The sequence below is a fragment of the Taeniopygia guttata genome, chromosome 3, assembly GCF_048771995.1.
Source record: "Taeniopygia guttata chromosome 3, bTaeGut7.mat, whole genome shotgun sequence".
In the NCBI taxonomy this organism is placed as follows: Eukaryota; Metazoa; Chordata; class Aves; order Passeriformes; family Estrildidae; genus Taeniopygia; species Taeniopygia guttata.
The window spans coordinates 37,292,769-37,305,302 of NC_133027.1; the positions used below are offsets into that span (position 1 = coordinate 37,292,769).

The 12,534-nt window shown below is 41.0% G+C and overlaps 1 protein-coding gene across 1 annotated transcript; it reads right to left on the bottom strand.

The window, feature by feature from the left end:
• Positions 1-265: 265 nt before the first annotated feature.
• Positions 266-2,266, bottom strand: CNR1 (cannabinoid receptor 1; the record flags this gene model as incomplete). Its single annotated transcript, NM_001048262.1, is given in 1 exon segment — positions 266-2,266. A coding segment is annotated over 1 exon segment (1,422 nt). The 3' UTR covers positions 266-783.
• Between the last annotated feature and the right edge of the window lie 10,268 nt (positions 2,267-12,534).

Genomic DNA, 12,534 nt, shown 5'->3' on the forward strand with positions numbered 1-12,534 from the left:
CTCTATTCCTCTGTTGCTGTTAAGTCTCATATGCATATGAAAGTAAAAGGTAGTGGGGAAATAATTTTAGTAGAAGAACACAAAGCCTCTCCTCTAAGTCCACAGAAGACCACTAAAAGTGTAAAATTTCCAAAATGTCTCATAGGAATTCTTCAAACACAGTAAGTGTTTTCAATGGGGTTTACATATCACGTTTCACGTTATTTCCACGGAATTCTACCTTATCACTTTGTTTAATCAGACAAATATCAATAACACATAATAAAACAGCACACAATTCACGGGACACGACACGTTTTACAAAACCTCTAAACTCAGCACTGCTGCTTTTGGAAAAATTCAAAAACTCCTATTACTTACAGACATGAAATACATTTCACATTGAAATGAACAGCATGATTACAAGGCTTTTTTTCTTATTTGATGGCATTGGTTTAGGACGTATTATTTTTCAATTAGGTTTCACAATTCTTCTTCACACCCCCAAAGGAACGATTGCTAATCTGGTATTTTCTCTGTCCTCTTTCAGGAAACAGTATTATTCAGTAAACAGCTTTTGAGAAAAACTTGTGAAAATTTAGCTAGAATCCCTAATTGTAAAACCTGAAGAACTGGCTGATGGTAATGCTCTTAACACAATCATTGCTCAGTTTACAATGACAAACCAAAAAATATTACAGGAAGGTACAAACACATTAAGCCATGGGTTTGGTTTTCTTGTTGATTTTTAAATTTTTTTTTTAAACTTAAACTCCTTTTTTCAAACACTGAGAAGTCTGTGACTTACAACGCTTCAGCTGTTGTGTCTGTGGAGACAGACATGGTAACTTTGGCAATCTTAACTGTGCTCTTAATGCAGCTCTCGGCAGCCCTGTGCACGTTCCCTGCGTTGTTGGCGTGTTTGTGCTGGCAGTCAGACTCCATGCTGTTATCCAGGGGCTGCGCAGTCCCTTCGCAGGTGGGGAACATGCTGCGGAAGGCGTGTCGCAAGTCCTTGCTCCTCAGAGCGTAGATGATGGGATTCACTGTTGAATTCAGCAAACAGAGCATGCTACAGAAGGCAAAGATAGTCTTGATGAGCTTGTTCATTTTCCCAAAGACATCGTACACCATGATGGCAAGGAGAGGGCCCCAGCATATGATTAGAACAACTAGGATAAGGACCAAGGTTTTGGCTAACCTGATGTCCATACGAGTTTGATCGGGTCTAGTGATCTGTACCTTACCATCCTCCGTCGACTGAATGATTATGCTTTTCTGCGTGCCTCGCTGCAACATGCGAACGGCGTGGCTGTGAGCCTTCCACAGAATGTACATGTAGGCATAGACAATGAACAACAAGAGGATGCTGGTGACCCCGATCCAGAACATCAGGTACGTCTCATCGATGAGAGGGAATATGTCCGAACAAACAGAGTTGAGCTTTTTGCAGTTCCAGCCGAGCAGAGGAAGAACGGCTATTACGATAGCGATGGTCCACATCACACAAAATGCTACGACAGCCTTTGGTCGGGTAACAATCCTTTTATAAGCTAGCGGCCTGTGTATAGAGATGTACCGGTCTATTGCCGTGAGGAAAAGGCTACCTACAGAGGCGGTGAAGGAGGCTGTAACTCCACCCAGTTTGAACAAGAAGACATTGGGGCTATCCTTCCGGTGGAAAACATGGAAATCCACAAAACTGTAGACAAAAATCACACTGCCCAGGAGGTCGGCCACAGCTAGGCTGCCGATGAAGTGGTAGGAGGGTCTACACCGGAGGCTTCGGGAGTGGAGGATAACGCACAGGACGAGGAGGTTCTCTAGGACTGTGAAAGTGCCCAGGGTGAGCGACAGCACAGCGATGGCCAGCTGCTGGCTGGGGTTCAGGATCATAAAACACTCCATATCCATAAAGTTCTCCCCGCACTGTATATTCTCCTCATTATCCTTAAAAGTGGACAGGGACTTGTTGTAAAACTCTGTGATGTTGACCTGCTCTGAGGGAATAATGCTCAACAGGGAATCATCTCCTCCAGTCATTTTTTCTTGGAAAGGATCACCCCTGAAGGAAGAAAGAGGGAACTTCTGGGGGTAGTACCCCAGCTTGGATGCCATGTCGCCTTTCATGTCTTCGTACTGGATATCGTTGGAGCCCACATAAAGGAGATCTGTCGTGATTGTTCGGAAAGTTGTATCTGCGAGGCCATCTAGAATTGACTTCATAACCCCAGTCTTGTTGGTTTCAGAGATACTCGGAGGATGGAAAAATGCATCGGAGGAAGTCCTGTATGGGGAAAACATCAGATTTCATTAACATAAACAGGGAGACAAACTCCTTGAACAACTTAGCTGAACTGTGCCAAACTAAAAAAATCAACCTTTCTCTGGTATTCAGTGCAGTTCTAACTTTGCCACTGTGGGAAATCAGGGTGTGTTGAGCACTTAGAGAGAAATCACCTGGATTTCACTAAAACTGAATTACACTAAGAAGCAACGTGAGAAACAGAGACACGGGGAATTGTTTCACAGGAAAGAAATTTTCATTTATCATCAAAACTTTATGAGCTGCTCCACCAGAAAGATATTTTTCTCAGCTTCTGATTGCAAAGCACCTTGCAGACCAATATTCCTTGGGCTTGCTTCATTTAGATAATACCAAGTGCCACTGTGGGAGCAGCACTAAACTGAGTCACCACCTTCTTGGAGGGTTTTGAAAAATTATCAACAGAAAGGCAACAGGGACAGAGCCATACACTCACAGTTCACCCAGTATGCCTCTAGATTCTTATTTTCCTGCTATGGCAATCTGAGATCTATTAACATCCTGAATTTGCTACTGCAAATTTATTAGCAAGGTATTTGATCAATAAATATATAGATTCATTACACTCACAGACAAAGATTATTCCTTCCTTCTCCTAAGCAAACTAAGGTACTGGGATGTTTGAGTAATATAAGTGAGGTGGATTATGCAGCTGTTACCCATCTCTCAGTTTTAGGCAAGGTGACCAGCTGTGCTACGTCAGTGAGAGAATCAGTGATCTGCTCTGTACACACCAGAAGCCTCAGTCAGGGCAGTTCAAGTTTGCCTAGATAAACATGGCACCAAATTTAAGCAGTGGCCAAAATTCCAGGCAAAAGGAACCAGGAGCTACTGCTTCTGTGAGAAGCATGGTGATGTAACTTGTACCCCTGGGGACACCCTCAAAAACATTGTCCCCTCCAAAACTGGAGAAGGTCCCCAAGTAGCCAGCAGTCTCTGAGATCTGTCAAGTACAGCCTCTGCTCACGGTGCTCATGGATGGGGACTAGTTGTGGGGAACAACTAGTCAGGGTTCCCTTGGGAGAGGACCCCATCAGCACGTGAGCATGCATCAAAATATAAGACAAGTCTTACAGATCTTGGTATGCTGTACTCCTTTATATTACTTTGCCAATAGAAAATGCTTTGAATATGGATTGAACATCTGCTTTAGGGCCCTCTTCCACCACCTCAATGGATAAGAGTGATCTGAATACAAATAAGAGCCAGAATCACTCATTTTGTGGGCTACAAATATTCCACATCTGCTATGGGACATCCCAATGATTAATCAGCAACAGAAGCAAACCAAGCTTCTTCTTGTTTTTAGTATAGAAGAAATCGATGCACTCAAGAAATCGTAGATGCCAGTACATAGGCTTGTACTGACTTAATCTGTTCACTTTACACAACTGACAATAAATGGCCAGAAAGGCTACAAGAGTTCATCTGACAAAAGCGGAGTACTGATCACTTCAACTCCTAAAGAGAAGACATGCACAGTAGGTACCACTGTTCTCTTTTCCCATGAAAACTATAGGAAAGAAGAAAAGAATGCCTGTCTACAACAATAGCAGTTCTCAAAAATGCTCATGAAATCATGAGCATTTCCAAAGAAGCAGAGATCACTTGGCTGATGATGTATTTATCCTGTCTTTATAGCATGTGAACACCCAAGACTTTTTCCATAGCTCTTTAAAGTTTTGCCTCTTATTAAGGAGGCCTGGACATTGAGTATTAAAGGGAATATATGAACTTAGACCTTCAGAAGACACTGCAACTCCAATTCTGCAAAAAAGTATGAGTGCACACAACCCTTACTGGGATAGTTGCAACACACAAAATATACTGGCTGAGTCAGCTTTTGCAGACAGTTTGCTCAGCAAATAATTATTAGACAGACAGACAGTATTAAGGAATTTAATTTTGAGGGTGTGAGCAGTGAGGGAAGGAAATGTCACTGAGTGACATTAAAAATGAACAGCAATCATCTCATATGGAAGGCACTTTTCTGTTTTATAGCTGTTCCTAGAGAATTTGCAGATGTTACACACTGCAAAGATGACTCTACTGATAAATCTGCTTTGGGCGAAGTCTGGCAACTTTAAGCTTGGCATTGTAACACCATTTTACAACCAGAAGTGAAAAATGTGTTATTAATTTGAAAACTACCCGAAAATATTAAATAAAAAAGTAGTTCTATAAATATGTAAAAATTGCTGTGGTATCCTCTGCTATTCAAGCTTATTTTCGACAGAGGAGAACCACTTTAATGAGTAAAGCCACAGCCCCATGTCGAGAAGATTATGTCTGAGGAAAGCTTCATAAGTTGTATTCAACTGAGCACTTGTGCTAGGCAGACAAACAAATTGTTATGAGGTAGCTGATCCCTGCTGGAGTCATGTCAGGTACAGACTTTCTCAGAATTAGGTGCCATGCAACCCCTACCTTTATTTGAAATACAAATGAAAGAACACGAATCCTTGTGTGCTCTTTTGAAGGTGGCAGAGAGTTATGTGACAATATCACTATGCATGCATATGCTATGCTAACATTGTTAATGGGATCAAGAGAGGCGAGTCTTACTTTGAATGCCAATGATTTTTTTTTCCTCTGTATTTTTACATTGAGATTATTACAGTAATTTTCACCTTATTGTCTCTGCAAAGAGAGTTTTCTTTGAGAGTACTTGGAAGTTCATTAGTAGTGTAGTTTAGGCTTTGGGGGATGCTGCTAACATTAATTTTGGTTTTGTTTGCTGCTGGGAATATCCTAATTGGAAATTTCTAGCAGAATGTGTGCATGCACCTATTCAAGCTGCAGTTGATTTTTATTAAAGTTGCAGTAAAACAACCATTTGCCTGATCTGGAATTACACTTTACAGGAAATTCATTTATTTTAATTTAGATACTAGCTTATCCCGGTACAAGCTCGCTACTAAAATGCACTGAAGAGATCAGCGTGGTTTTCCATAGCTGTCTGGTGAAAACAAGACTGGATCTTTGGCACTGCAGATATCAGGTCACAGGTGCTGCACAATTTGACATAGAAAGAAAAGATAGTAAAAGACACAATGGCAGTGCCACACACATTTTGGCTCTGAGCATTTCTGTACAAATCTGGAGTGGCGAGCAGGCAGCACCCATGAAAACAGACATCCCACACCATGCAGCCACACTGCTCTTTGCAGCTGCCCTCAACACAATCCAAACCTAACCTGCCCAAGAGCCATGACCATCTCCACATGAAATACTCCAGGAGCCCCTCTGGCTTCTCAGAGCTTCCACAGGGAAGAAGTGTCCTCCACACAGGTTCATCTTCTCTCCCTGGGGCTGGAGTGACAGCTGTATGCTGCAGAAAGCTCCCCTCATGGGCAGAGTGGCAGTAAGGGAGAGCCTCCCTGCTCTGCCAAGAACTCTCCTGCCCTGCCAGGATACACTCTTCCAACTTCTTTGAGTTTTTAAAGCTCTCAGCTCAACTGCCTCATTCATTTTTAAAACAGCTTTTAAAAGACTGAAACATTGATTAAATGTGAAGGAGAGGCTGCGCCAATACTGGCACTCAACATTTTTTGCATATTTCCACAACTGCATGCAGCAATTCACAGTAAGTACTGAATTATGATTGCTGATAAGAATGAAACAACAGAGAAGAACTTCAAGGATCTTTTATCTGAAGACCAGACCAGAACAGTCATAGCTGAGCACCATTTTAGACCTTTCTGCCATCATCCAGCAGCTGTGGATGGGCACTGCCAGACCAGCTGTGCGAAGTGACTGCCACTAGATGGAGTGGCTTTGACAAACTCCGGTCTTAGCTGTCTGCAGCGACACGCGTTCAACTTCCTTCGGCCCTTTTCCCCCCGCCTACTTTACCAGGAATCAAACACATGAGCTGTTAAGCATCACCTGAAGGTTGCAGATACTACTTTGTATGGATCCGCCTTCAAAGTGAAAGAATTAGTGAAGAGTTGAGGGGGCAAACCTTACTAGTGCCCTCCACTGTGTGGTTACATGTAGCCTTAAAAGATGCTGGTAACTCATCATTAAGGACAACAGGGAGAATTATACCTCCTCCGGACTTCTTGTTGGTCCACAATACCAGTTCACTTGGGGAACAAGAACATGACTTCATTAAAATGCTATTACCTATCTCCTCCTGCTGTTCTGAGGTAGAAGGATAACTGGAAAAGAGCTGAATTTGTTACAATTTTCAAAACAGCATGATTGATAAAGTGTTTTCAACAGCCTGAATAGAAGGAGTGAGTATTTATGCTCTTCCTCAGAAGTAATTACAAGCAGTACAATGATGATACTGATAGCTGCAGAAATGTTGACATTGCAAGAAAAGAAATCAAAACAAGAAAGGGAAATCCACAATCAAACCTTTTTGGATTACATTTTAGAAAGTATTTTGATCTGTCTGTCTATACATTTCTTCTATGATAATAATAGTTAATTAAGAACAGGCTAAAGGACAAGTAGGAAGAATTCAAACAATTTCTGAATGTATAAAAATATACAAATGTACTCTCCTCCCTTGTACCTTATAAGGTTCTAAGTCATTCAGAGAAGAGCATTATCTTCTGATAAGTTTGCATAGTGACCAATAACTGGGACTACTACCAAACTGGGTCCACAAAGTACTACCACAGGAGAAACAGCAGTAATTTACACTCATATGCAGTCAGCTGTAAAACTGAGAGAAATGAGATCTACCATGGTAACTGCTGGCGTCTAGAATTAGAACTGTCCTATAAAGTGAAAATTTATATAGCTAATAATTACCTTATCCCATATGGTGATGGACAATACAGCTTCGAGGACAAGGTTTCCAAGCCTTGGAGAAAGAAATGTGCAGACTGAGAAATGGCACTCTCAGACTAAGTAACACCAAGTAAGGAAAAACACATGTTGAGAAGAATGCGAAGGCAATGTTACCACTATCCTATTTACTGGTTTACTACTCCATCTCCAAAACTGTGCAACTCCTAGGCTAAAAATGGCAAATATGCTGTCACTCCTAATTCAGGAAAACTAGCATTCATTTCAGTCAGAATTCTGTGTGAGGGATCAGGAAGGAGCACAGACGCTAGGAGAGGAGCAAATTAGGGATGTTATCTTCTTGATACAGCAAGGCACTATCAGCTATGGGGTAAACTAGGGCAGGCAAGTAATGAACCCAATTTTGTTCTTATGTAATATGATCTTATCTTTGGCAAGTTGAACCTTAATTAGCAAGAAGACACAGCTACATGGTTATTTGTGTTAATTAACATACCGTTTGCACACTAGCAGGATAAGGGCTGGGCTGTTCCACTTTGTAGGCAAATAGTTCCTATGTGACACCCCCCAGCATCCAGCAGCTGCCAACCTGAACAAAAACAAAACAAGGGGGGAAACAGGGTGTTAATTAGTGATGGACAATGTTTCTAAAGGAAATAGTATTACTTCCTCCCTCCAAAGTTGGCAAGATGTGTGTATCAGTTTTAGCACAGGTGATTTGCAGGTACAGAGAAAAGGAGGCTACATCTTACATCCCAAAGAGCCAGAGCATATACATGTGTCTAAGTGTCATGTGCTTTCATCGAGGTTTGAAAGCAAGGCTGAAGTCCTGTTCCTTCGGGTGCAGGGGAAGGACCAAAACCTTGCACTCTGTGAGCCAGGTGAACATGCTCGCAATCTCTACAGCCTCCTGCCCAGCTCTGAACTGCTCAAGTTGGATTGAGAGCTAAACATCCAGAAATAAAGACACCAACTGATATTCCAAGATGCAGGGTACATGCCTGATGAGAGGCGTAGCTTGAAGCCTTTCCTCTGAATTAAGCAAACCAAGAATGCACCTCCTGCATCCCACAGAGATGCAGAGGAGGAAGAGTGGGGGCAGCTGCCCCGTCTGCCTGTGAAAAATCCCTAGAACTCCTGAGGTCACCCAAAACTCCTCAGCTTGTAAAATACAACCCCTTATACAATACATTTCCTACAAGTTGTAGACAAGATGAAGTACTGAAGTCACAAACCAGCCAAGGGGACCACCAGGGTCACATTAACAGGAAACTAGATCTACCTGCTCTGTCCAGCTTTTGGGAGAAGGGATGGAAGGCAGATGGCTATTTTAAAACTGTAAAGATCTTTCCCAGTTTACTTCATATTGTCTTAATTTCATCTAAAGATATAATTTTGAAAGAGGATGAGGGGTTTTGCTGAGTATGAAAGACTCAGATGAAAGGAAACAGTGAAGCAATCGTGACCTGGTTACTTGCTTAAAATCAGCTCCAATTTAGGGACTAGTTTCCAATAAAGGACATTCTATTCTTCTTTTCCAATAAAGCAGAATGAACAGATAATATGAAAAGTTAGATACAATGCTGTGGTACTTACATTTTAAAGAAAATTGAAGAGAACTGAGTGGAAGCTGGTTAATTTTGAGCTCTCAAAGTATTTCACAAAAGAGTTCATCTCAGATTTTAAAATTACAACAGAAATCTTGTCATTTCCAGCCTGTTCTCTAGCCATTCTTTAATGCCAAAAGGTGTACGCACTTATTGCTGAGCAGAATTGACATAAATGTTAAATGGGGACAGAGAAGCCCAGCCAGGTGCAAAAGAGATAAAGGCTGAACACTCAATCTCCTGGAAGTGCCTAGAAGAAATGGCAGCTTAGTACACAACGTGTAGTTTAAGGGAGAGAAGTAATTTGAAACAACAGAGCAGGACATAAAAGACCAGGATCCAATGGATGCTAATGTCTCCAGAAGAATGTAACATCTAGTGGATCAAACTGGAGGAAAGCCACATTTATTAGGAAGAAGAGAGAGAGAGAGGGAGAGAACCACTCCTAGAAAATAGCTTCCATGCAATGGCCAGAACAGAACACAGGTCACAAATTTGTTGCAGGACAAAATATTAGTGATCTTTATTAAAAGAGTAAGGTTTAGATACAGAAAGATAGCAAAAACATCAGGCCCCAGGGAGAATTCTCATAAACTGCACAGAGTGTATGTCTGCCTTCTCATCGCCCCTCAACAAACCAGCTGTAACAAGTTTTAATTAAAGAAATCATGAGATAGCAAGGAGATGCCGAGAGCAATAGTAATGTGGGTTAAGTTACTGGTGTGTTAAGGATTGCTAGGAGAGAGGAAAGATAACTACTGTCCTTATACTGGGCATAAGCCATCTCCAGGTGAGACAGGAGCAAAGTAGAGAAAGATAAGAAAGGAAGACCCAAGTTGAAGTTCCTCAGTGAGGCAGGGATACAGATTTTAGAGAAAGAGAATTGCCTTTGTGATAAACTGGAGGAAAGCAGATGAGGTGGAGAAGAAAATTCACAAGAGAAAGCCTCCCTCCTCTTCTGAGCTGTGCAAACTTCAGAGACACCTCCATAAGCTTAAAGATAAAGCTAGTGGGATTTTTCAGATCTCACCATAAAGAAAGAACAGATCCACTGCTTGCTCTGCAGGCAATGACTTGCTCTTTTGAAAGTCCATTTCTGATCTGTATTCAAATGACGAAGAAAGATGCAAAGGGCTCTGAGAAGCCATCCTTGGTAAGGTCAAAGAAAAAGAGAGCACTGTACACAATGAAAATTGCGACCAGGCTGAGGACATTCAGGAGATGTTAGCTGAGCAAATTTGGCCAGGGACATTAACAAAAATCAAACTACTTAAGGAAAATAACATTCAGGATACAGACTTCAAAGGTGGAAAGGAAGAGAGTGCTCAAATGAAGCCACTGAGTGACCCATATGGTGGACAAACACACCAGAAGTGAAAAAGAGGTTCACAGGCAATGACAAAAAGTTAGTTCACAAAAGGCCAGCAACACATTGCAAAGCAACATCCCTTCTACCTCAGTCTTCCAGAGTCTGCCTCTCCTGCAGACTTTTTTTAGGCCATCAAGTATTGGCAATGCTCAGAAGCTAGGACAAAAAGGCTTTTGGCAGCCGCGATGTCCCGTGCCACCAGCATTAGCAAAGGACAAAAATAACCACTCCCAATTAAAAAATTAAAACCATTTTTTCATTTCTGGAGCTGTCTGGCCTTTCCTAAGGTTTAAATAAGCTCAGATAACTGTTTGCATAGTTACATTCACAATATAATGATATTCAAATATACTGCCTTCACACACACAAATAACTTCTGAAATTATTTGCCAGCATATTAAGCCACTACACCAGATTGCTTGGCAATGGTGTATGTCTTTGAAATATGCAGATGCTTTTCTTTTTTTTAAAAAAAAGAAGAGAGGGAGGGAAGAGGAGAAGTGAAAAAGAATTACAGTAGAATTTGATATCCAAGTAGCAGAACAACAAATTGTGGAGAGACTCCAACCAATATTATATCAGACTTGGAAAAATAGCTAAAATATACTGAGGGATGAGTTATGACTTTATATATATAGGCATATCTCTATGCATAAACCTACAAATAGACATAAACAAAAAAAACCACATGCCTAGAGGAAAAACTAAAGACTCACAAACCCTGCAGTATGTCATGCATAAACCCAAATTTCAAGTGCTAGAGTACACGCAGACAAGTGTAGGTACAAAAATATAAGCAAGATGATTGCTGAACATCCTTCTGAATCCCCTTATATACACAGCTTTTTTGGCTAAAAGCAAGAACCTAAAAATAATATATTTGCCACTGAGATCCTGCAAAAGTTATTTTGCATGTATATATACATATGTCACCTAATATTCCAGGCATGTGTGGACTTCAGTGCTGCATTCCTTAGAACAAAGGTACAACTAACTAAGAACAGTGATTTCTGAGACCATGTTTCACATACTCAGGAGAACAGGAAGGTGGTAGCCCCTCAAGATCCTAAACATAAACTTTGAAATGTTTCCTAAAATGCAGAAAGATGGAAACTACTCCAGTGAGGGCTGCAAGGGAATTGACAGTACAGACCTGCTCCTGCTCAGTACTTTGTAGTAAGTAAACACATCTTTCTTAAGAACACATAATTGCCATAAAAGAAGTTAATGCAGGATGAGGCACTATTTGATGCCATCTAGCCTCAATCTACACAAACAATACATCTGAATTGTATAAAACATCCACTTTCACCAACAGTCCAGCCAAGGTGTAAGAAGCGAACACCATACTAACATTCACTGTAACGAAATACCTATTTTGTCTGTAATTTGGATGTGGCCAGTTTCACCAAGAAAGGATGTTGCTACTGAAGAGAGGCAGAACCAAGCTTGGGGTGTACATCACCATAATGCCCCTGCATGAGGCACAAATGGTAGAATAAAATGTGCTCCGACCTTATGTTGCAAACCCAATCATTTTTCACGGGCAAGAATGGCACCTTCGGGAAAAAGGGAAAAAAAAAAGTTCTTTCTAACAAGAAATTGATTTATAAGTCTTTATAGCCATTTCAAAAGGACAGGTCATAGCTGGTTTCAGTAGTCATTAAAAAAGCCACACACTTTCAAAGGGTGTAAGTTTTGTGGGGGTATCCTTATCTCACCAACAGCGATGGGACGTGCACTTTTGGCAGCAGTACAGTGTCAGTCTAGAAATGGAGACATACAGAGCAGTACTGAGAAGACAGGTTGTCACATTTTTAACTTTGCATTAATAACAAATGCTCTTGCTGCCTATTCTGGCACATTTGCAAGCTTGCTTTTAGGTACAAGGGACTTGCATGCATTTCCACTGCAGATAAGAAAACAAGAGCAGCCTTGTTATGATTAAAAGGGTCTATTTCCCTCTGCCTTCTGTCTTGTGTGTCCATCTGCATAGCTGCTTTGAACTTGGCCAAATCCCAGTGTTAGGGTCGCCCACAGTATGAATTTTAAATCATCAGCAGACTGTGAATTTGCTGCTAAAAAAGAGAAAAATCTCCAAATTCTCACCAAAACGGTCGATGAGTGGTTTTGTAGAACACTCATCATGTTACTTAGCCTACACTATTTCAGAAATTGCAGCAAAAAAAAAAAATTTTACTCTTTCATGAGGACTGTCACATAAAGACAAAGTAGACATCTGGAAAGAAATTAAGAACAATCACCATCAAGAAAAATGAATTCTGCAGATGCCTAGGTAGGTGACTGTATGACTAGAGAGGCCAGAAAGTTTGCATTTGAAAAGTAACAGTAATTTTCATTTAAACCACGCAGAATTAGAGAAACTAGGTGAGCGGAAGACAGTGCATGAGACCTGTAGAATCAAGAATGGCAATGCATTCATAAAAATCCTGGGCAATCCTAAATTAATATATGAGTTTGAATTCTTA